The sequence below is a fragment of the Heteronotia binoei genome, chromosome 5, assembly GCF_032191835.1.
Source record: "Heteronotia binoei isolate CCM8104 ecotype False Entrance Well chromosome 5, APGP_CSIRO_Hbin_v1, whole genome shotgun sequence".
Taxonomy (NCBI): domain Eukaryota; kingdom Metazoa; phylum Chordata; class Lepidosauria; order Squamata; family Gekkonidae; genus Heteronotia; species Heteronotia binoei.
The window spans coordinates 129,527,707-129,550,454 of record NC_083227.1 but is presented as its reverse complement, the minus strand read 5'-3'; the positions used below and the strand labels follow the sequence as shown (position 1 = coordinate 129,550,454).

The following is a 22,748-nucleotide window of genomic DNA, read 5'->3' as shown; positions in this document are numbered from 1 at the left end:
ACTTTGTCTGCAAAATAGCTTGCAAATGCCTTACAGCCAATGTTCAATTCCTTACTATTTTGTATGCCTTGTGGCAAAGAAATATCTAATTGTTCTAAATAATTGGGCTGGGTGTGAGCTCACATACAGAATGGCAGCCACATAGAATTCCTTCTTAGTGACTTTCCCTGCCTTCTCATAGACTTTCATAACCACCCTATAAGATGTTCTTGTGGTTTCATCATGAATCCGCTGCCACCCTTGCTCAAGCTGTCTCAGTTCCTGTTTCATCCTTTATTGGCATATATCAGATTATAAACAAACAAACAGCTACAGAAATAATAAAACAGTCATATGCAGCTATACATTGGACAATTGATCCTTGATTACCAGACTCAAGAATAAAGCAACCTTTTCAGTTATTTCAGATGACAAATCATTCAGAAGATGGCAAACCTTTACAACGTCTGAGCAGCCTGTCATATTGAACAGAATTGGATCTAGAAACCTAAGGCGTATAGTATCATATAGAGGACGTGTTTCATCTTCTGTAGCTCTGGAGTATACCATTGAGCTAGTTTTGCATGAGGACAAAGAGGGTGCCGGGGTGTGATTTCATTGATGATGGCTTCAGAAAGTTGACTATCCTAATCTTCCTCCAGCTCATCTAACAAACTGCCAGGGAGCATTGGTTCCCACAAAGTATTCTGGAATCTGTTTCGTTCCATAAATTGTGGGGCGATTGGAAACCAACTTGCTTTTGGTTCCAGCAGGGGAGAAAAGACAGATACCCATATTGTTCACTGCTGTTTTGTGTAGGTTGGCCTTGATTTAGAAGGCCTCATGGAAGAATCAGCAAAATAATGACCTGTATAGAAGACTATACGAAAAAAGAATGCGACTTCACTCACTAGAACCTTTATGAACTAACCTCATAAAGAATTTAAAGGTAGTTTTCTGATAATCTTACCTTATCCCCTTTTGGTCCTGGAGGCCCCTGTAGAGTTCAACAAGAAACGATAAGGTCATAGCTCATAAACCTATAGTTTTGGCAGCAACATCCTCTTTCTAGTGTTAATCAAACCATACTGTTATAGCATGGGCATTTGCATGTGTTTCTTTCATTGTTAGTTATAATAATTTCAAAAATGGGGTGTTTTGCAATTAGTGTAACAAATATGAAAACAAAACAAATTCCCCATCTAAACAGCTTGTAATGAAAAATCCCCATGATTTCCTTTCATTTTGTTCTGTTTTTTTTATTATTACAGTCTTTTCCTCTTAGCTGGCAGGAAGGGGTGGTGGAAACTGAGAAATTCCTGGAGATTTGGGAATGGAGCCTGGGGAAGGTGGGGTTTGGAAAGGGGAGAAGCTTCAGTGAGGTATGATGCTGCAAAGGCCACTCTCCAAATCAGCCATTTTCTCCAAGGAAACTTATCTCTGTGGACTGGAGAGCAATTGTAATTTCAGGACCCACTTGGAGGCTGACAACTCTATGTAGTTTAACTAGGTTATAATTAGATTTGGGTGGGTAGCCATGTTGGTCTGAAGCAGCAGAACAAAGCTTGAGTCCAGTGGCACACAAAAGCTTATACCTAGAATAAAACTTTGTTTGTTTTAAAGGTACCATTGGACTCAGACTTTGTTATAATTAGGCCCATAGTCGTGGGTGACAGGTTTTGTTCACATTCTAGGGGGAGAAAGTGAGTGAAGTAAATTATCAGTGGAAATTAAACAACTGTATAACAACAACTTTTCATCATTATTTTGTGACAATCTAAATAAGGGCACTTGTTTAGTTCATCCATGTTTATGTTACTCAGAACACTCTAGGGGGAGAAAGGTTTTTTTTAAAATCAAGTTACATAGGAGTCACAGTTTGCTGAAGTATGAAGGAGTTAGGAGATGGAAAGGGATTCATTATAGCAACCTGCTGAAAAAGTCCCTTTTGCCCCGCTGTACAGCTCCAAGCTGACTTTTTAAATAAACAAATGGAGGCCTTGGTGTATATTACCACAGCTCCATCTCCTGTAGGGTTGCCAAGTCCAATTCAAGAAATATCTGGGGACTTTGGAGGTGTAGCCAGGAGACTTTAAGGGTGGAGCCAGGAGACACTGGGGTGGAGCCAGAAGCAAGGTTGTGATAAGCATAATCGAACTCCAAAGGGAGTTCTGGCCATCACATTTAAAGGGACCATGCATCTTTTAAATGCCTTCCCTCCATTTGGAAATAATGAAGGATAGGGGCACATAGAATTGGACTTTAGATCCAATTTGAGGCTTATAGAATTGTACCCCCTGATTCAAACTTTTTGAAACTTAGAGGGTGTTTTGAGGAGAGGCACCAGGTGCTATGCTTAAAATGTGGTGCCTCTACCTCAAAAAACAGCCCCCCTCCAGAGCCCCAGATACCCACAGATCAATTATCTATTTTATCCTATTGGAACTGGTCTCCATAGGGAATAATGGAGTGCCCAGCAGACATTCCCCCCCCCCACTTTTTGATGATCCTGAAGTGGGGGGAGGGACTCCAAACTCTTTACCTTTCATTGTTCAGAATAACTGATAATATAAGCAGCATGTCTGTACACTGTATGTAAATTGTCTTTGTGGCAGAACATTCATGCTTCAGGCCCAATCCATCATGCCCTCCAAGGTTTTTCTAACACCTAGAGGGGCTTCTCTCTCCCCCCCCCCTCTCTTCAGCTGTCACCACCCAGCCTTTGTAGGAATTGCCCACTGGAGGGCCAGGGCTTCCAGCTTCCCTTCTAAGTTCTGAGGCCTTACCTTTGTGTCTCCCACTAACCAGCACCTGGTTAGTACAGGGGCAGCTTACTGCTCTGTGAGCCACTCACTCACTGACTGTCCCTCCCCCTCCTCCTGATGCTCCTTTTAAAAGGACATCCAAGGTGGTGGTGATCTATGTGGTACAGAGAACCACTACCAGTATCAGATGTTATGAAGCATTTATTAAAAAGAAAAAAAGTTCACAAGCATACCCTTAGAGCAGCATCAGAATGAGCAAGAGATTCAAAAGAAAAGGGTAAAACACAATTCCTGCCTCCCTCCCTGCAAGCCCTAGCAGATGTTAAATATAAGGCAGACTCCTTAGCTTAGAAAGTTATTAGATGTTCTACAGAGTTTCCATTACTACAAAGTCTCTTTTAGGTTTGTAGGCCAGCACATGGAAATGGCCTCAGTTAAGAGTTCTGTCTGTCTTGATGGATTCAGCACAAAAAAGAGCCCCCTCTTTACTCCCAGGAGTTTTGTCATTTCTCGTTCTCAAGTGCCATTTGAAAATAGCACAGATACCCAGGAGACCCAGTGCTTGAATAAACAGGATACTTTCTGTGACAATTATTACTTCATGTTTTTGAAATGAAGACACTCTCACTTACACTAGTAGGGATTCATGTGGGTACAAAGTTTCTTGCTTGCATACTGTTAAATATAAGATCAAGGGGAAACTTAATAGCAAGATTCTCAAGAGACTAGTAAGACTTCATTAATGGATTCACTTCACGCTGAAGTAAATTATCAGTGGAAATTATACAACTGTTTAACAACAACTTTTCATCATTATTTTTGACAGTCTAAATAAGGGCACTTGTTTAGTTCATCCATGTTTATGTTACTCAGAACACCACTTACTGGCTTGCCATCCAAACCAAGCGGGCCCTAAAACGAAAGAAGCAAAGAGTGGGTTACATAAGGCATATCAATTTTGAACACAATAAATCCTGATTTACTCTGAAGATTTTCCATATGATCATCCGTGGTGATCCCCAGTTTCATTTCAGACTTTGCATGACAGACCTGAAAATCCCTTCCAGGGTCAATAGTACAATGCCCCATTTTCAGGTAATAGATAAGAGTGGAAACAGACGCTGTGGGGGAAAGTTGCCCCCACCTTTTAAAAGCTTTCTTAGAAGAGCACTTTAGAAAAGAAATATGGCAGGGAAAATCATAACATAACATAACACAAAAAGCTATATAACAAATCCATAGTTGGTATCTGCAAAGTCAACAAACAATTGAAAGTTCCTCCATGGGGATCATAAAGCATGAGTGTAGATGGGTGAACTAAATGAAGGTGGCAGGGGATGGAGGAGGTTGTGTTACTTATTACTGGTCATGTCAGTTAGGTATTAGTGACGCTCCTATAAACCCATCTCACACAATAGTAATACAGACTAATGTACTATTGTGAGGAAACTGTGTGTTGTAGTTCTGAATAACGAGAAAACATTATGTCCTTATAAAATAAGTAAAGTCTCAAAAGATGACATGTGGGCTGTGTGCTTTAAATGGAAAAGTGCACATGTATTGGACAAAAATCAGACGATGCAAGAAAACAATCCAAGTGTATTTACATTGGCTCTTAATTATTTAGTAATATTTTGGTTGTTTTCCAAGCACACCCTCCACTTGGGTTGCCATCCTCCATCCTGGAGATCTCTTCCTTTTACAACTGATCTGCAGCTGGTAGAGATCAGCTCCCCTGGAGAAAATGGCTGCCTTGAAGGGTGGACTCTATGGCATTGTACCCTGCTGAAGCCCCTCCTCTCCCCCAAACCCACCCTCTCCTGGATCCACCCCCAAAGTCTCCAAGTGTTTTCCACCATCCTTTTGAAATATTTCTTAAAATTAAAAACTTGTTTGACCTTGTTATGCAATAAGGGGATACTCTTCATTTGCAGGCTGCCCCATATAACATCTGCTCATTCATTTTCAAAATATTAATCATTGACAGTGGTAAAAAGTAGGGTTGCCATATTTCCCAGAAATCTGAATATTAACAGGAATCAAGCAGATGCATATAGCACCTAGTATTCTCAACCAGCCTAGACTTTCAGCCTCCATTTTAAATAGAAATCTGGAATTCAAAATTTAAAGAAGAAACAGGAAAATATGCAGATCAATTAGAATATATTGATTTCTTCTTCCCACATTTTTCTTTATTTTGGATAACCTTTAGCTACTCTTTAACATTTAATTTGCAGAAAGTTATCTTTGTTAAGACTATAAGGATTTACTCAGTGACTTCTAGAAGAAGGATATACCTGATACCCCACTAGTTCTCTGCCAGCCATAAGTACTACTGTGTGAAGGTCATGGTGGTGAACAGGCTCTTCTGCCTGTTCTTTGGCACTCCAGGGGGCAGCCACTGTATTTCCTGTTTCTGATTCTTAATGTACAAACTGGAAAAAACAGAAGAGGCAGTGCCGGCTTCTGACTCATTTGTTAACAATTTTAACAGCAATTTTAAAACGAGGTGTGTGCCCATGAGGAATATGATCACATACTTCCAATTTTTTTTTTTTTTTTACAATATAGTACAGCAAAGAGAGAGCTGATTATTAGCAGGTGTTATGGAGCTGGGGGCAGGAGTTAGCTTCAATGTTGATTAGAATTAGATGATTTTCACATATATTCCAATGTGTGATTTTTATTATTCATACTGTGTACTAGACAGGGTGGGTAACGTGGAAGGAGGAAAGCTGCCCAGGGCAATGTGATCGCAATATAAGTGATGTGGGCAATGAGGGATAGATCTAAATAAATAGGAGAGGTGATTTATTGGAGGAAAAGGGCTGTGCTATGTGGAAATATTGGTCTGAATTACTTTCTTTACTCTTGCAGATTATTTAATGTGCTATTGCGTACTTGGGATGACTTGTCAGGTTTCTTGGTGGGGTACTGACAATCTGATTGTCAATCTGCTATCCTTGATCAAATCTCCTGATGTATTTTTTGACCTTAAAAAAACATCCACAAGGAGTCCCACTTTTGTATCAGGCCTAAACAGCTTTAAGGTAGAGGGTATCCTTCCCCTGAATATTTTTCTGGTGAAAATCTGTGCCACACAATTCCTATTTTAATGGTAAGGGGGGAAAGGCAAGTAGAATAAGGTTATATTTTCCTTCTTGGGTTAACAGAAATGGAGACGAATGGATTTCTATCAGGAAAATGGTGAGGGTGAGAAAAGTTACCCCCCCCCCCAAGTGCCACATCCTAGTCCAAATCTGGGGTCCCCATGCCTGCTCTTTAACATTAAAATATATTGGGAGATTTGATCATGGATCTGAACATGTAGGTCAGCCCTGCAAAAGTCTTTTTGTGTGTAATTTCATACATTTTAATCAGTGCAAGAGAAAGCCCTGCTCTTTCAATCTTATCTTGCTTCTTTTTCGTAGTAAATAGAAATATTTGAAGTTGCTTTACACTGATCTGGATTTTGCTCCAATTAGCTCAGTATTATCTATTCTGACAGGCAATAGATGGTCTCTTAAATCTCCAGCACAGAAGGGTTTTTCTCTGAACCCGCTTGGAGATGCCAGGGATTGAATCACAGACCTTCTGTATCCAAAGTTCCTGAAATAATTTGCGCAAGGCACAAGTTAACTTCCTGAATCACCATCTCTGGACTGACATGTACAGGGCTAGCCCTTCCATTAGGTAACCCTCCTTTCTTCTCTCGGGAGGAGGCAGGGCAGGCCTGGTCCAAGGCCAGCCCTCTTCCTACTTCCACTGTGCCTTATCTGACTATGGTGGACAGAGTGAGCTGGCCAGTGGAGAAAGAAGGCAAATGGTCACTTCTCCTCATGGAAATCAGGAGGGTGGGCACCATCTTCCCACCTCCCTATGGTGAAACAGGGATAAAGCAGGCGGGCACAATTTTCTACCCTGCAGGGGTGTGAGGAGGGTAGGTACCATATTCCCACCTCCCCACAGCATAGGGGTGTGTGGAGTGTGTGCCCCTAGCCTAGGGCATTCAAAATCCTTGGGCTTGCCCTGCATACATATTGCCTCTACCATCAACATGTTTTATCTATCTTCCACGTTCCCTAATTTTTTTAAAAAAAAATCCAGGCTAAGGAAGTGTTCTGAGAAATTCGAAGGTAGCTCACTATGATGTGTCTTTTAACCAGTCCCAATAAAGGCATTATGCTACTGATGCAGTATGGGTTCTTTCCTGTTCTGGAATGAGCGCCTTAGTTCCACCAAGTTTTTATCTTTCCACGGCAAACATTATCTTGCTAGTATTTTTGCTAATATTGCAAATTGTTTACTTTTAACATCACATTGTTGTATTACACTATGGTTTATCTAAAGGTCTTTTCCACTCTTTAAATGAGAGTCAACAGAGAGAGGTCATGACAGTAGGATGTAGGAGGGAAAAGTCTGACAATCCTGCTTTCCCTGACGTTGTAAAATAGTCAGGAAGCTTTTCTGTGGCTTCTTCCTTCACACTGTTATTTTCTTGGCTAATCCAAAGATAAAACCCCCCCAAGACACTGATTTTCATATAAATAATTTGACACCCAGATTTTTGGGACTCTGATATGGCAACCTGATTCAACAATAAAGTCAATAAAGTCAAAGGTGTTTTTATACAAGTATGAAGAAATAAGCACAGACAATAATCACAAGAATCTCAAAGGTAGAAACAGAATTATTGATTTGGAAGGAGGAGAAAGATGGTAGCAAATGGCAGCACACTGACATCTAAGGCCTCAGGAGAAATAGCAGCAAAAGCAGCAGAAGTGCATGCTTGATCAGATCTCCCACGATACTTAGAACTCCTCCCAAACTTTGTTTTTTTTTTTAAAGAAAAAGCATATGAAAAGAGAATGGTGTTAATAAAGCCACTCAATAAAAGAGAATATTCTAAATAGATTAAAAACGATGTGAATTGTTCTCTATAAGTAGGATAACTAGCAGCTCTGTAACTACAAGTAGCAGTTAGGTGACTGGAAAAATAAGAATGTTTGGAAACTTTATCTGATGCTCTTACTGCACACTGTACTGAACACCCATTAGCATGACAAAATAACAAATGAACACAGCCTTCATATAAGATATCCTGAATAGAAATATGGGTGGATGAATTGTATTGTTTCTCAAGTGACTACTGGAATGTCTTTAATTATAACCAATTTCCATAAAGTAATTTCAGTAATTTTCTGGCATATACACAACTGTCCTGTACACAGAAAAAAGCTCATTCTCTGGCATGTAGATAAACTGTATTCTACATAGTTGTAATAAAAGCCACAACCATTTATGGATATTTATAGGATGAACATATGAACCTCAAGTATCTTTACAAGCAATGTGATTCTATACATGTTTATTTGAAACAGTGTTCAATAATTTAGTGGGACTTATTCCCAAGTAAACGTGTTTTACTGGATTGAAAATAGTCATTTAATTATTTAGTTATTACTTTGCATTTCTATCCTGCCCTTCCCAAAAACAGGAATTACAAATTATAAATGCAAAGACAAGAGGTTTTTTTGTATAAATACTGTGATTTATTATTTATTTAGACTATTTATGTAGTATATTTATCTAGTATATCCACTATGCAGAAGATACTAATGTAGCATATCCACTATGTGCATTCACCTCTTGAAGTTCAGCACCCCAAGTAATAAAACTATTAAAAAGCCTATATGGACCATTCTTGTATAGAACTGTCATAAAACATCAAAAATAAAGTTTCAATCATCTGTTGGTGCCAGGCCACGTCTGGATCCTGACTGACTGCATATGGGAGGCAGAAAACTGAAAAAAACCAAAGACAGTGGGAGTAATTCCACCACTAAGTACATAGGCAAACATTTGGCAATTGTTTCAGCAATTTCCCATACTGCCACTTTGAATGGTAAAGCTAAATTAGGAGAAATCATTCTTTCTTAAGTGGAACAATATGGTGCGAGAGACCCCATTCATTGACATCACTCCTTCAGTTTGGGCTCTACTTGTTGTTTAAGACCAATAATATCCATCTGTAATGCAGATGGAAGCAGATCCTATACTGAATCTGAAGAGATATGAAGGTTCAGTTATGCCATGAGCAGATCCAGGGGCATAACTTACTTTTGGAATTTTGGAGGACTGTCTCTTCTGGTTACTTTAGATCACATGGTAGCCACGTAAAAGTTTATTTTGTAGAGATGTACTGTCAGGAAACATAGCTAAGACCTACTTCTCAGTCTCTTTACTGGGCTTTCTCACAAGCGTTATGTGGAGGCCCTATAGTTCCATGGCATTCCGTGGAATCTGTGGCCCAGAGTCACAAGCCACAAGCAAACCTAAGTATCTACCCAGGTTTTTAAAATCTAGGATGCATATAATGAATTACTCCAGGAAGTTCTGTACCTGGACTTCTAATCTTATATCAGATCATTATTTTACCTTTCTATAAGCTTTTTATCCCATTCTTCATCGAAAGAGCAAAGGAGAGCACACATGGTTCCTCCCTCTTTCCATTTTAGTCTCACAACAGTGCTGTGGGACAGGTAAGGCCGAGAGACAGTGACTGGCTCAGGATCACCCAGCCTCCACAATCTGATGGACAGAAATATACACATGGACCTTGGACACCCATTCCAGAGATTTTCTAGCAGAGAAGAAAAGTACAACTTGCAGGTCTCTAGAATGGACTAACCTTGAAATAATGATTCTTGTATAATGCCATTAAAAACAGGGATACTATCAAAGATTTCAGGTTTTCACAGCTGGTAACATCATTAGGGTTTGTAGAATCTTTCGGGATCAAGTGCTGTGTTCTACTGGAGAAAGTTTTCCTTCCAGACGTTTCGTTCTCAGCTGCAACACCACTGAGGATGTTCTCCGCAGCTGAGAACGAAACGTCTGGAAGGAAAACTTTCTCCAGTAGAACACGGCACTTGATCCCGAAAGATTCTACAAACCCTAACAGGGGTACTAGTTGCACTCTGTAACTATTTTTTCTGTAGTGACCTTCTGTGGTTGTAAACTACACACCAATCAGTCTGACCTCAGTCCTGGGGATAATACTGGAGTAGATTTTAAAGGGATCAATCTGTGAGTATTTAAAGGACAACTTGGTGATCCAGGGAAGTCAGCACAGATTTGTCCAGACCTGCCAGACCAACCTCATTTCCTTCTTTGTTCAAGTGATGAGCTTCCTGGATCAAGGGATGCTGTTTACCTGGATTTCAGTAAAGTTTCTGACAGGGTTCCACATGATGTTCTGATGGGTAAACTAGAGGACTGTGGACTGGACTCTAGGATCGTTAGGCAGGCAAGAAACTGGTTGGAGAACTGCATTCAAAGAGTAGTTATAAATGGCATTTCATCTGAATGGAGGGAGGTGTCCAGTGGAGGGCCTGGTACTTTTCAATATTTTTTATCAATGATCTGGATGAGGGTGTGGAGGGGCTACTCATTAAATTTGCAGATGACACCAAATTGGGAGGAGCCGCAAATACACCAGAAGATATAGAATTCAATGAGATCTGAACATAAGAGAATATAATAGAAGCCATGTTGGATCAGGCCAATGGCCCATTCAGTCACACACTGTGTCACACAGTGGCCAAAAAAACCCAGGTGCCATCAGGAGGTGCATCAGTGGGGCCAGAACACTAGAAGCCCTCCCACTGTGCCCCCCCCCCGAGCACAAGGAATACAGAGCATCACTGCCCCAAACAGATAGTTCCATCTATCCTGTGGCTAATGACCACTGATGGATTTCTAGGATGCATATAATGAATTGCTCCACTAAGTTCTGTACCTGGACTTCTAATTTTATATCAAATCATTATTTTACCTTTCTATAAGCTTTTTATCCCATCCTTCATCCAAAGAGCAAAGGAGAGCACACATGGTTCCCTCCCTCCTTTCATTTTAGTCTCACAATAGTGCTATGGGACCGGTAAGGCTGTCTTTGAGTATTTGAAGGGCTGTCATTTAGAGAAAGGTAGGGAGTTGTTCCTGTTGGGAGCAGAAGAGAGGACTTGAAGTAATGGGCTTAAATTAAGGGCAGGAAGGTACCAGCTGGATATTAGGAAAACATGCTGGAAAAGTGGGCAGATGTGAAGTAGATGCAATTTAACAAGGATAAGTACTGAGTTCTACACCTGGGTAACAAAAATGAGGAATGCACATACTGGATGGGGAATATACTTCTGGGCAGCAGTGTGTGAACAAGATCTTGGTAGACTGTAAGTTACATATGAGCAGCCAACGTGATGCAGAAACAAAAAAGGCTAATGCCATCTTGGGGTGTATCAACAGAGGCATAACATCCAAATTGCAAGCTGTCATAGTCCTATTGTATACTACATTGGTTAGACCGCACCTGGAATAGGGTTGCCAAGTCCCCCACAGCCTCCGGTGGGGGACTTTTTTCATGCAAGCTATGCACAAAAGGAACAATGACATCATTCACAAGTGGTACCATAGAGTTTTCCTCCCAAAATGCTAAAGTGTCTGGGAAAACCACAGAGTTTTCCCAGAAACTCCTAGAGCAGCCGATGTGTGCCGTCACCGGTGCGATGACATCACTTGTGAGTGATGTCATTGTGTTGGTGACATCAGGAGGGGATCCCCCTGCTGGCCCACTGTGCGCCGGTGAGTTGGGGACCTCCAGGTCGGCAGAACCCCTGCCCTGCCCGGGAGCAGCCCTAAGCTGGAGTATTGTGCACAGTTCTGGAGAATCAGTATGGTGTCATGGTTAAGTGTGCAGACTCTTATCTGGGAGAACTCTGTTTGATTCCCCACTCCTCCACATGTACCTGCTGAGTAACCTTGGGCCAGTCACAAGTTCTCTCAGAGCTGCTCTCTCAAGAGCAGTTCTCAAAAGAGCTCTCAGCCCTACCTACCTGTCTGTTGTAGGGAGAGGAAGGGAAAGGAGATTGTAAGCCACTCTGAGTGAAGGGTGGGATATAAATACAATCCTTTTCACTTCAAAAAGGATGTGAACAGAATGGAGAGGGTCTGTAATTCCAGGAGATCACAAAGTTCCACCAGGAGATTGGCAACCTTATGTAACATGAAGTAACAGGGAGAAAGGGTTAATATTACCCTTCCAGCACTCCCAAAGAGCTTTGCTGATGGAAGGGGAAGAAAGAGGGAATTCAACCTCTCCCCTCTGCAGCTCACAGACCTATGCCATTATTATTCCTGCAACCTCACTACTTCAGCTTCAGGAGTTCTGATGTATCCTCATCATCACCATCTCTCAGCCTTTCATAGGCCTGACTAGGACTGGTACAGGTCCAGTCTGGCTCCCTGCTCCTTCTGTTATCACAGGATCCCAGCCTCCCAATGAGGTTTCAATTGGTTGCTGCCTTAGCAACGTAGCCTTCCTGTACTCCCCCACCCAAGACTTGTGGTCAGCAAGTCTTTTGAGGGCCAGCTGCTCCTGAAGAACTGATCAGTGGGTGCTATTTCAGCACACCTTATTTCACTTAGCAAAGATGCACCACATCCAGCTTTTTCTTAGACATATCCAAACAGTTCACCAAACAACCAGCTCCCTGCTCCAACAAGCGAGCAAGACATGAGCCAAAGTGGCGAGTGATTGACCATAACTAGTTGCCATGTGTTTCACACATGTTACATCTGCTGCTAAGTCTCTATAAATATACTGTGACAAATTCTGTTTCCATTTGTATTGGCATAAATCTAAAGTAACCACCAATGGAATCACATATTTTGGTCTACTATTTAGAAACAAGAGCGTACATTTTAAAGTACTTTTGTATAAAATTCAGGGGGAAATTAATTGAAGGGTTTGTTGTTCTGAACAAAAGCAAGAATAGCCAAGAAATAAACACAGGCATTAATGTACATATCACATAGGTGCAGCATAATTTGCTACTCGTAGCAAGCCTGAACAGTTAAAGCATGACATCTGGACTTTGTATTTTTAGCTTCCTTTAAAAACAAGGAAGATAAGGCAGCTGAAAGTGTTTATCTGTGTATCTGTACTTGGGGGAAGGAGAGATTGCACCGTGCATGGAAACCAGGGGTGTGCTTTGTTCCCATCCCACTAGCACTACTGATGTTAAGTAATACAAATGCATTAGTTATCTAGTAGTGTTTGATAATGTTAATTATTAAGTAGTTTAATAATCACAGTGAACAATGGATTAGATTCAAAACCTCAATTTTTCCATTCCCCTCTCCCATTGCAGACCCACGCCCTGCACCAAGGGCTGTTCCTGAGCTTCCACTGAAGTCTCCCTCCACCAGACACAATAGCTAAAAGTGGTAAATGATATAGGGAAGAATTCTATCTAGCATCTATCTAGCACAAGGTAACTGTGCTTGGTCTCCTCAATCTCCTCTGGAGAAGAAATCAGTGGATGCCCCCAGAAGAAGTGTGTGTGTGTGTGTGTGTGTGTATGTGTGTGTATCAAAGATGGAATCTGCAGTAGGTGGGAGGGAGGTGATCAAGAATCACCTTCCCTCTTTTATAGGCAGAAATGCCTTTTGTAAGCAGAAAAGGCCAGAATCCAAGCCATAACATTCAACATGCAATCTTAGCTTTCATTTTCTCCCATAACCATTGCTCTAGCTTATCTCTATTGCTCTTCAGCTAACGTTAGCTGCCCAGAGAGCTTTGTCTCCCCACAACATAGTAACAAATCTCTTCTACTAACATCTCACTGCCATCCAAAGATATGTCTGTGGTACAAACTTTCTGGCCTGTGCACAATCTTCATGAAAAAGCATACACAGAAGAGAAACATCACATAGGACATGGCAACTCTTTAAAACTGTAGTGCCGGCAGCAAGAAGAAAGCCTATTACTGAATGAGGCAAAGTCATGTCTGGCTGCTGGGTTGAGCTGGAGACCTCACCCTAGATACTGATCTCCTGAGGTTTCATGACCTGATGTGCAATGAACACACCCAAAGGCACACGTGCTGCATCCAAGTGCTAATATAATGGCTTATTCATAGATTTATTTTGCAACATTTTTGTATCACTGCAATTTTTAAATATATATATATATATATATATATATATATATATATATATATATATATATATATATATATATATCTTGAATTATTTTTAATAAAAGTGGTCCTATAACATTTTCTTCCATATGATTAGTGCCTGGTGTATAGCATTTTCTAAGTCATGGTGTCCATGACCCTTCATTTAGGATACTTCTGCCTTTCTGCTACTTACTACGCAAGGTTCAGAGATTCAATCAGTCTGGATAATCTCTGAATGGTTATTCCACATGTTATGGGACAGCAAGTTCAGATTTGTACACCTGACATGCAGCTGCAGTTTATTTATTCCCCCACCCCAATAATCTTGACTTTGTGCATGCTCTTACAGGATCAATTACTTCATTTCAGGAAACCCAGTTTGCCAGTTTTCAGTTTGCTTTACATGGCAACTAGCCCTATCAGATATAGAGACTTATTCTTCAAACAGCAAATTATATCATGCTGAAGGAGATCTTGATGCAAGTACCAACTCTTGCTTGTATGTTCAGAAATATTAAGGAAAGCTAGTTCCATACCATTGCTAGACTATCCAGCAAGGATGGCATGTCCAACTCAGTTTCCAGTCTTGTTCCCTGAAGTTACAAGAATGCATTTTCATGCAAAATCAAGAATGGGAATGGGAAAGAGAAAGAATCTGGGCCATTGGCCCTTAGCAGTAAAAATACATTTGCCAGTATTGACAGACAAATACACGCACACACAAACAGAGTATAGTTCTGAATATACAGTAATTTCTTGTTATTGCACCATTATTCTTGCTCCCAGATGCAACACAACACTGTTTGGTTCTACACTAACCTCCTCTTTTTCATATGCTTCTTATTATGCACAACATCACACATGCTGTAATAATTATATGACAAATCCCAATTGGTAGCAAAAATCTATTTTAAGAAATGGGGTGGTTTTGTGAAACAAGAAGGTTCTGCATAGCAGTGTGTAAATAAGGTCTTGACCACACTTCCCTTGACTTTTTGTTTAAACATGGCAATTATTATTGATGCTAATTCCAAGACTAATTCCTTTTTTCATTTACAATGTACATTATAACCACAAAATGATTACAGAGGTGCTAGTCTGTATTACAATACCTGTCCAGATTTTAATACTATCAGTAACTATTCATTGGAAAGCAGGGTGAACTAGTTATAATTAAATCTCAAATGGATCAGAAACAAAGCCACATCCATAGTTTTCTAGCAGAACTTGCACACCAAAGGAGCACAGCACAGCACAGCAAAGGAGCAGTTCATGCCTCCAGTATCCTCTACATAATGTGCTGGGACTGAACTTGAAAACACTCATTTTTACTTGGGGAAATTATTTAGTGAGTCACAAGTATATGTATACATCAGAGCAAGAAATTTAAGTGAGTCCTGTGATCCTCTTCTGAAACCACTGCAACCATGTGAATCATTAAAACCCTGTGTAGTACTAAACATGTGTTCACACAGTAATTCCCTTATGTGATTGCACACAAGACTGAGGACAATTGTCATCAAGTCTGATACAAATGCACAGTAGAAATCTGGCAGGGCTGTCACACATGGAAACTAGTCCTATTCAGATTTGGAAACTTAAACCAATGATTTATAAAACAAGTAAGACCAGTATACCATGTTGCCCTTTGGTACAAATCATTCTCAATTATGTTGTTGGTCTTTACAAGAAAGCAATGGATACTATTTTTATTTACTAAAAATTAAAAAGATGAACTTATCCTATGAATCCCAAGGACAGCACTATTCACAGAATGGATTTTCCCTCCTTTTCTCCTTCATCTGCATCTCCAAGTGCTCTCTAAAACATGCTGTAGACTAGAGGATCAGCCAACCCATGGGGCCTTGCACATAACATGCAGCTTGAAGGGGGGAAATTTGCTCACAGAAGGGCACTTTCAGATCCAAGCCATTCTTTTGTCAAGATGCAGCAAGGAGCTGTGTGGTATTTTTTTTTAATCTCTGCTCTGGACAGCACACACTTTTATTCAGAGACCAATTTTGTGATTTTCTTAATACACAATTTGGACTATTTCTTTATAGGTCGTCATTATAAGAATGTTCCATTTTTCATTTTGATGAGGTATTTCCTAGAGAAGTCTTAGGTCTGTGGAGACAATTTTCTCTGTCATGATTGCTAGCATAAAAGAAAAAGAGAACATAAAAGAGAAACATGCTTGTGAGAACTTCACTAACTTGGAGAGGCATACATTCTGGATGTTTAAATTATGGGAATTGTCATTCCAAAATAACAGCACAAACAAGATGTATTAAAGTGAAGAGATTACATCATATAATCTCATGTGGTTCTGTGATCTGAAGATACTGTGATGAGCTCTGACAGAAAGAGAAGTACTACTCTGGATGTACTCTAAACTTGGAGGTGCCTACTCTCAGATGAAGGTTTTTCAGCCATGTGACTTTGTCAACGAATCATATCGAGAGTATGAGGTGCTCCAAGGGTACATCTTTAGCCAGCATGAAGATCCAAAACAATCTTTTGGCTCATCAGACAACAAAGAGTTGGTTGGAAATGTCCTTTCAACAGCCATCTTGCTTGCTTCACAAAAGCCATCCCCCTTGTTTTCAATTTAAGGCCCTTCTGCACACTAACTTTATTGTGCAATAAATATACGTATGTTTTTCACTTGTTGCTCACAGGCTTCACACCTTCCCTCAACACTGTGCTTCTGTTGTATGGGTATTGTATTTTCAGAGTATGCAACATGGAGTGCTTTTCATCTGAGAGAATGTAATTGCTCCCAGCATTTACCATGTTCAGATTTATTACAATAGTTCTGTGGGAACATCACTGTGCAAGTATCTCCAGCAATCTAACAAAAAATTTTTGATGACACATTTAATGGTAATGGGAATATTTCTAGAGGAGTAGCCATATTAGTCTGTTTTAGCAAAAATAAACTGGAGGCAATACAATTATGTTAGTCTTCAAGTTTACCCATGGTTCCTCATTATCTTTACTTAGTGAGAAGTGAGACTGCCCACATCACTTTTCAACCTTTTTAAAAAAAGTTTTATTCTCTTTCTACCTATTTGTTTTTGCAACTGTGTGCTCCTTTATTATTCACTACAAGATGCTCCTTTATTATTTGCTACAAGGTGCTGGTTATTACCTTTAAAGTCCTATATGGCCAAGGTCATGTCTACCTTAGGGGCCGTCTCTCCCCATATGTTCTCCAGAGGGTAGCTGGAACCCAAAATTTGCTTTCAATCCATGGGCTGAGGAAGGTAAAACGCAAACCAACACAAGAAAGAGCCTTCTCAATTGCCTCCCTTCTTGGTGGAACCAACTCCCAGAGGATGTCAGAGCCTTACAAGTCCTTGCCCAGTTCTGCAAGGCCTGAAAAACTATGCTATTCCACTGAATAGCATTCAACTGAAATTGTGGCCATCACCAAGGATATTAGACCTGAATGGACCACTGAATGCCATCTTTAAATTGTATTGAGATTAGCACCTGAATTGTTTTTAACTTAATTACTTTTAACTTAATGTTTAACTCAATGTTTTATTGTTGTTTCATTGTGAACTGTGAGCCTCCCTGAGCCTGCTTTGGCAGAGAAGGCGGGATATAAATTGAATAAACCTATATAAAAAGAACAGACAAACACAATTGAAGGGTTTTTTTAACTTAAAATAAAACATGAACATAAGAACATAAGAGAAGCCATGTTGGATCAGGCCAATGGCCCATCCAGTCCAACACTCTGTGTCACACAGTGGCCAAAAACAAAAACAGCAAGTGCCATCAGAAGGTTCACAAGAGGGTCTAGAAGCCATTCCACTTTTCCCCCCCCCAGCACCAAGAATACAGAGCATCACTGCCCCAGACAGTTCCAATAAAATGCTGTGGCTAACAGCCACTGATGGACCTCTGCTCCATATTTTTATCCAATCCCCTCTTGAAGCTGGCTATGCTTGTAGCCACCACCACCTCCTGTGGCAGTGAATTCCACATGTTAATCACCCTTTGGGTGAAGAAGTACTTCCTTTTATCCATTCTAACTTGACTGCTCAGCAATTTCATTGAATGCCCACGAGTTCTTGTATTGTGAGAAAGGGAGAAAGTACTTCTTTCTCTACTTTCTCCATCCCATGCATAATCTTGTAAACCTCTATCATGTCACCCCGCAGTCAACGTTTCTCCAAGCTAAAGAACCCCAATCGTTTTAACCTTTCTTCATAGGGAAAGTGTTCCAAACCTTTCATCATTTTAGTTGCCCTTTTCTTCACTTTTTCCAATGCTATAATATCCTTTTTGAGGTGCAGTGACCAGAATTGTACACAGTATTCCAAATGAGACCCCACCATCGATTTATGCAGGGGCATTATGATACTGACTGATTTGTTTCCAATTCCCTTCCTAATAATTCCCAGCATGGCGTTGGCCTTTTTTAATTGCAATTGCACACTGTCTTGACATTTTCAGTGAGTTATCTACAACGACCCAAGATCTCTCTCTTGGTCAGCCTCTGCCAGTTCACATCCCATCAACTTGTATTTGTAGCTGGGATTTTTGGCACCAATGTGCATTACTTTGCACTTGGCCACGCTGAACTTCATCTGCCACGTTGACGCCCACTCACCCAGCCTCAACAGTTCCCTTTGGAGTGCCTCACAATCCTCTCTGGTTCTTACTACCCTGAACAATTTAGTGTCATCTGCAAACTTAGCCACTTCACTGCTTACTCTCAACTCCAAATCATTTGTGAACAAGTTACTGAGCCCTGCAGCACTCCACTGCTTACCGTCTTCCACTGCGAAGATTGCCCATTTATACTCACTCTCTGTTTCCTATTAATTAGCCAGTTTTTGATCCACAAGAGGACTTGTCCTTTTACACGACTAAATCTCTTCAGTAGGTTGATGTTGTTACACATCCTTTGGTAGGGCTGCCAATTCCCAGTTGGAGGCAAGGGATTCCCTAGTTTAGAGGCCCTACCCCCGCTTCACGGTTAGCAGAAAGTGTGGAGGGGGAGTCTGCTGGGCATTCCATTATTCCCTATGGAGGCCAATTTCCATAGGGTATAATGGCAAATTGATCTGCATATATCTGGGACTAGGGGGTCCCTGTTTTTTGAGGTAGAGGCACCAAATTTTTAGCATAGCATCTGGTGTTTCTCCTCAAAACAATCTCCAAGTTTCAAAAAAATTGGGTCAGTGGGTCCAATTCTATGAATCCCACAGTAAGGTGCCCCATCCTTCATTATTTCCAATGGAGGGAAGGCATTTACAATTTTCAAAAGTTTTATTAGTTTCAGAAAAGATTGGGGGATAGGGATAGGGAAAAAGAAAAATGAAAGCACAATACATTCTGACCTTGTTTTACATAGAATACTTTCCAAAAAAACAAGGATAATTCTACAATATTTTCTTTACATAAATTGTCCCATATTATTTTATCTAAGCTGTATATGATCCACTTTAAAATTTTATAGTATAAGTATTTTGTTATTATCTAATAATTTGACAATTCCAGTAAAGGTAAATTTTATAATATAAAATACAGGAAAAAAGAAAAACAAAATCAATTCACACCAGAGAATCTTAAGAGTCTTGATTATCCAACCAAACATACAGTTTCATCCAATTTTTTCTTGCTTCTTCTATAGATTTCCCAGCCATTCACTGGGATAAAAAGTCCAGCTCTGCTGTCTCTAAAACTTTTCTCACCAAGTGCATTTTCGTGGGAATTTCCTGAGATTTCCATTTCTGCGCCAGAAGGATCCTAGCTGCTGTATTAAAATGTGCCAACAAATGTCCCATCTCTTTAGAATAGTCCTCCGGAAATATGTTCAATTAAAAAAAGTTCTGGTTTGAAATGTATCTGAGTCTTCATAATCTTCTGTAACATTTCATGCACCATTTTCCAATAGACTTTCACCATCTCACACATCCACCACATATCGTAAAAAGTACCAATCTGTTTAGTGCACTTCCAACATTTATTAGACATATTGGTATAGATTTTACACAATTTCTGTGGGGTCAAGTACCATCTGTAAAACATCTTGTAAAGGTTTTCTTTAAAGGTTACTGACCTGGCTAGTTTAACATTAAGCTTCCACAGTCTTTCCCATTGTTCTAATGTAATATTATAACCAATTTTTTTTGTCCATTGAACCATGCAATCCTTTACAACTTCATCTTGTGTCTTCATTTGAAGCAGATATGCATATAATTTGGAAATTAACTTTTCTTGTGGGCCCAAAAGAATTTTATCAAATAAATATTTGTGGGGATCATACAGTTGGAATGTTGTTTGGTTGTCTGCACCCCACAAAGTATGAAAGCAGAAGTGTGGGAGAATGATGCATCTGGCGTAACGCCCAGTCATCCAGACATCTGCTATGTCTGTGGACACAAACATTGTTGTTTCCTCTTTCATGGTCTTGTTTCCCTTTCTTGATAAATGTATTTCTAGATATTGCTGACTAGGTATTAATCTTGATAGACTGACTATGTAAACGCCATCTCCTTATATGGAGCAGATGTTTCCTGTTATGCCCTGTCCGTTACGATGCTGTAAGCTGGTGTATTTTTGGCGCAACTTATGCATGATATAAAATAAACCTTGCTCAGAGAGAGAGCAGAACTTTGTCATCGTGGGTATGCTGGCCCACTGCTTCAAAGTCAAGTTTGAAAAAATCGTCCACCCCTAAGCCTAAACTGATTGAATTTAATGAGGCTCATGATGAAAAGTTTGTCATCCCAGAGCCTGGCAGCAATCTTTTTATAGCCCTAGCAGAACAAATAGCCTCCTCCCTCAACATTTCAGACTGCTGGGTGTGTGGAGGCCCACTCATGAATGAAAGATGGCCTTGGATTGCCTGCTGACCTAGTTCAGTGGAATTTGCCTGGGCCGGAGTCAAGATCAGTAGAAAAAAGGATCTGGGAGTTGCAAACGGTGGCAAGTGGAGAATTGTGCATCTCCCAGAAAGGGTTGTGGGCAAACGGGAGAGAGGTTGGGCGCTCCTCATGTCACCGAATGCTGCTAACTAACAGCACTAGCAAAGAACCAGCATGGGAGGGGGTGGAGATCGATAATATGATAGAGGATTTTCAACCATGGGAAAATGTTAGCAGTATAAATAAATATTTCAAGGATTTCTCAAACCCCTCTGAACAGTGGAAGGCTCCTGAAGGATTGTATTGGATTTGTGGAAAAAGGGCTTATACCCTTCTGCCCAGGAAATGGCAAGGGACTTGTATTATTGGAACGATACATCCCAGCTTCTTTCTTTTGCCCTCCAATGTTGGAGCTGCCCTGGGAACTCCACTGTTTGATGATTATGTTAGATCAAAACGCTCCATAGATATTGGAGGAAGACAGTGGGGGAATGAATGGCCCCCACAGCGAATTATTGAGTATTATGGTCCGGCTACTTGGGCACAGGATGGGTCTTGGGGATATAGAACCATATTATTAGACTACAGGCTGTGCTGCAAGTAATAACCAATCAGACAACCATGGGCTTGGCTCTGTTGGCTAAACAGCAGACTCAGATGCGTGCTGCCATATATAAAAATCGTTTGGCTTTAGATTATTTACTAGCTGAAGAAGGTGGTATCTGTGGAAAATTTAATCTCACAAACTGTTGTCTTAATATCGATGACAATGGAAAGGTTGTGCAAGATATAGCATCAGAGATTCGCAAAATTGCTCATGTGAAAATTGCTTCAAAGTGAAAATGTGATCTTGCAAACGTGCAGATTTGTATTCATCATTGGCAGACCAGTTGCACACATCAAGAGATGAGTTTGAAAGATGTGAATCACTTGCAAAGGACATGCTCCCTGATGTAGAATACAAAGCAACTCAAATGCGTAAGCGTATAAGAAAGATAATGCCCAACGATGGAAATGCACCAGAGGTCATTCTCAGTGCCAGAGACAAATTCTGTATCTCCACTTTTTATGTAATTGTTGAAAAGTTAGAAATGGAAATGAGGAGGAGACGAAAGGTGTACACTGAAATAGCAGACAGATTCTCTTGTCTGACAGATGTTCCTAATGCAACCCAACAAGGTGCTAATTCCCAATTATCAGAAAGTGAAAGGTACTCAAAGACTTATCAGACACTCATTGATGCTTATCCAGATGACATGAACAACACTTTGTCTACAGAGCTTCAGCAGTTTCATTCATATGTTCTTCAAAAATTTAAAACAACCAAGAAATATTGCTGCAACCTGCATTGTATATCTGGTCAGACAGGTCAACAACTAAAATGGACTGGGTCAGTATGGAAAGGAGGGGGGTACCAAGATTGGTCAGTGCTTAGGGCACCAGTGAGCCTTATTCGGCCCCTGCTTCCTGCATATTTCATTCACACATTTCAGGTTCATATGACTTCATAAGTGAGTCCTAAAAATGCCAAATGTTAAAGTTTCTTTTCTGGAGTGTGTGTGTGTTTTACGAGGCCAAACTAGATGCTACAGCACCCATAGATCAGATGCATGGACCCCACTGCCATTGTAGAGATGAATTAGGCCATTTAAAAATGCTGTAAGGGCCCAATCCTGATGGGGCCAACAGTGTGGCAAGACCAAGTATAATGGACAGTAAATGGTTAATGTTTTAACCTGGTTTGAGAACCCTGAATGACAGGAAATTCTTAGGGTTGCCAGATTGGTGTTGGAAAATACCTGGAGACTTTGGGAGTGGATCTAGGACAGGGTGGGGTTTGGGGAGGGAGGGGGCCTCAGCAGGGTATAATGCCACAGAGCAAGGGTGTCAAACTCATGACAGCCAGATCTGTCATAAATGAGACCTTGCCAGGCGAGACCATGTGTGTCATAAAATGTAATGTAATGCCAGGTAGCAGAGATATAGATAGTGTGCCACTTACAAAGGCGCCCAAGGCCACAAGTTTGGGGGTGCTACTGGAGCTTTTGCTAACAATGGAGGCCCAGATAGCAGCCACTGCCAAATCTGCCTTT

At 40.5% G+C, this 22,748-nt stretch overlaps 1 protein-coding gene across 1 annotated transcript in view; it reads right to left on the bottom strand.

Moving 5' to 3' along the window:
• Positions 1 to 22,748, bottom strand: part of LOC132572871 (collagen alpha-1(XXIII) chain-like) — a 539,646-nt gene that overhangs the window by 21,344 nt on the left and 495,554 nt on the right. The window contains exons 5-6 of the mRNA XM_060240397.1: positions 3,630 to 3,656; positions 950 to 976 (exon numbers count right to left, since the gene is read on the bottom strand). Coding sequence (XP_060096380.1) covers positions 950 to 976; positions 3,630 to 3,656 — 54 coding nt within the window. The remainder of the gene's footprint in view (positions 1 to 949; positions 977 to 3,629; positions 3,657 to 22,748) is intronic.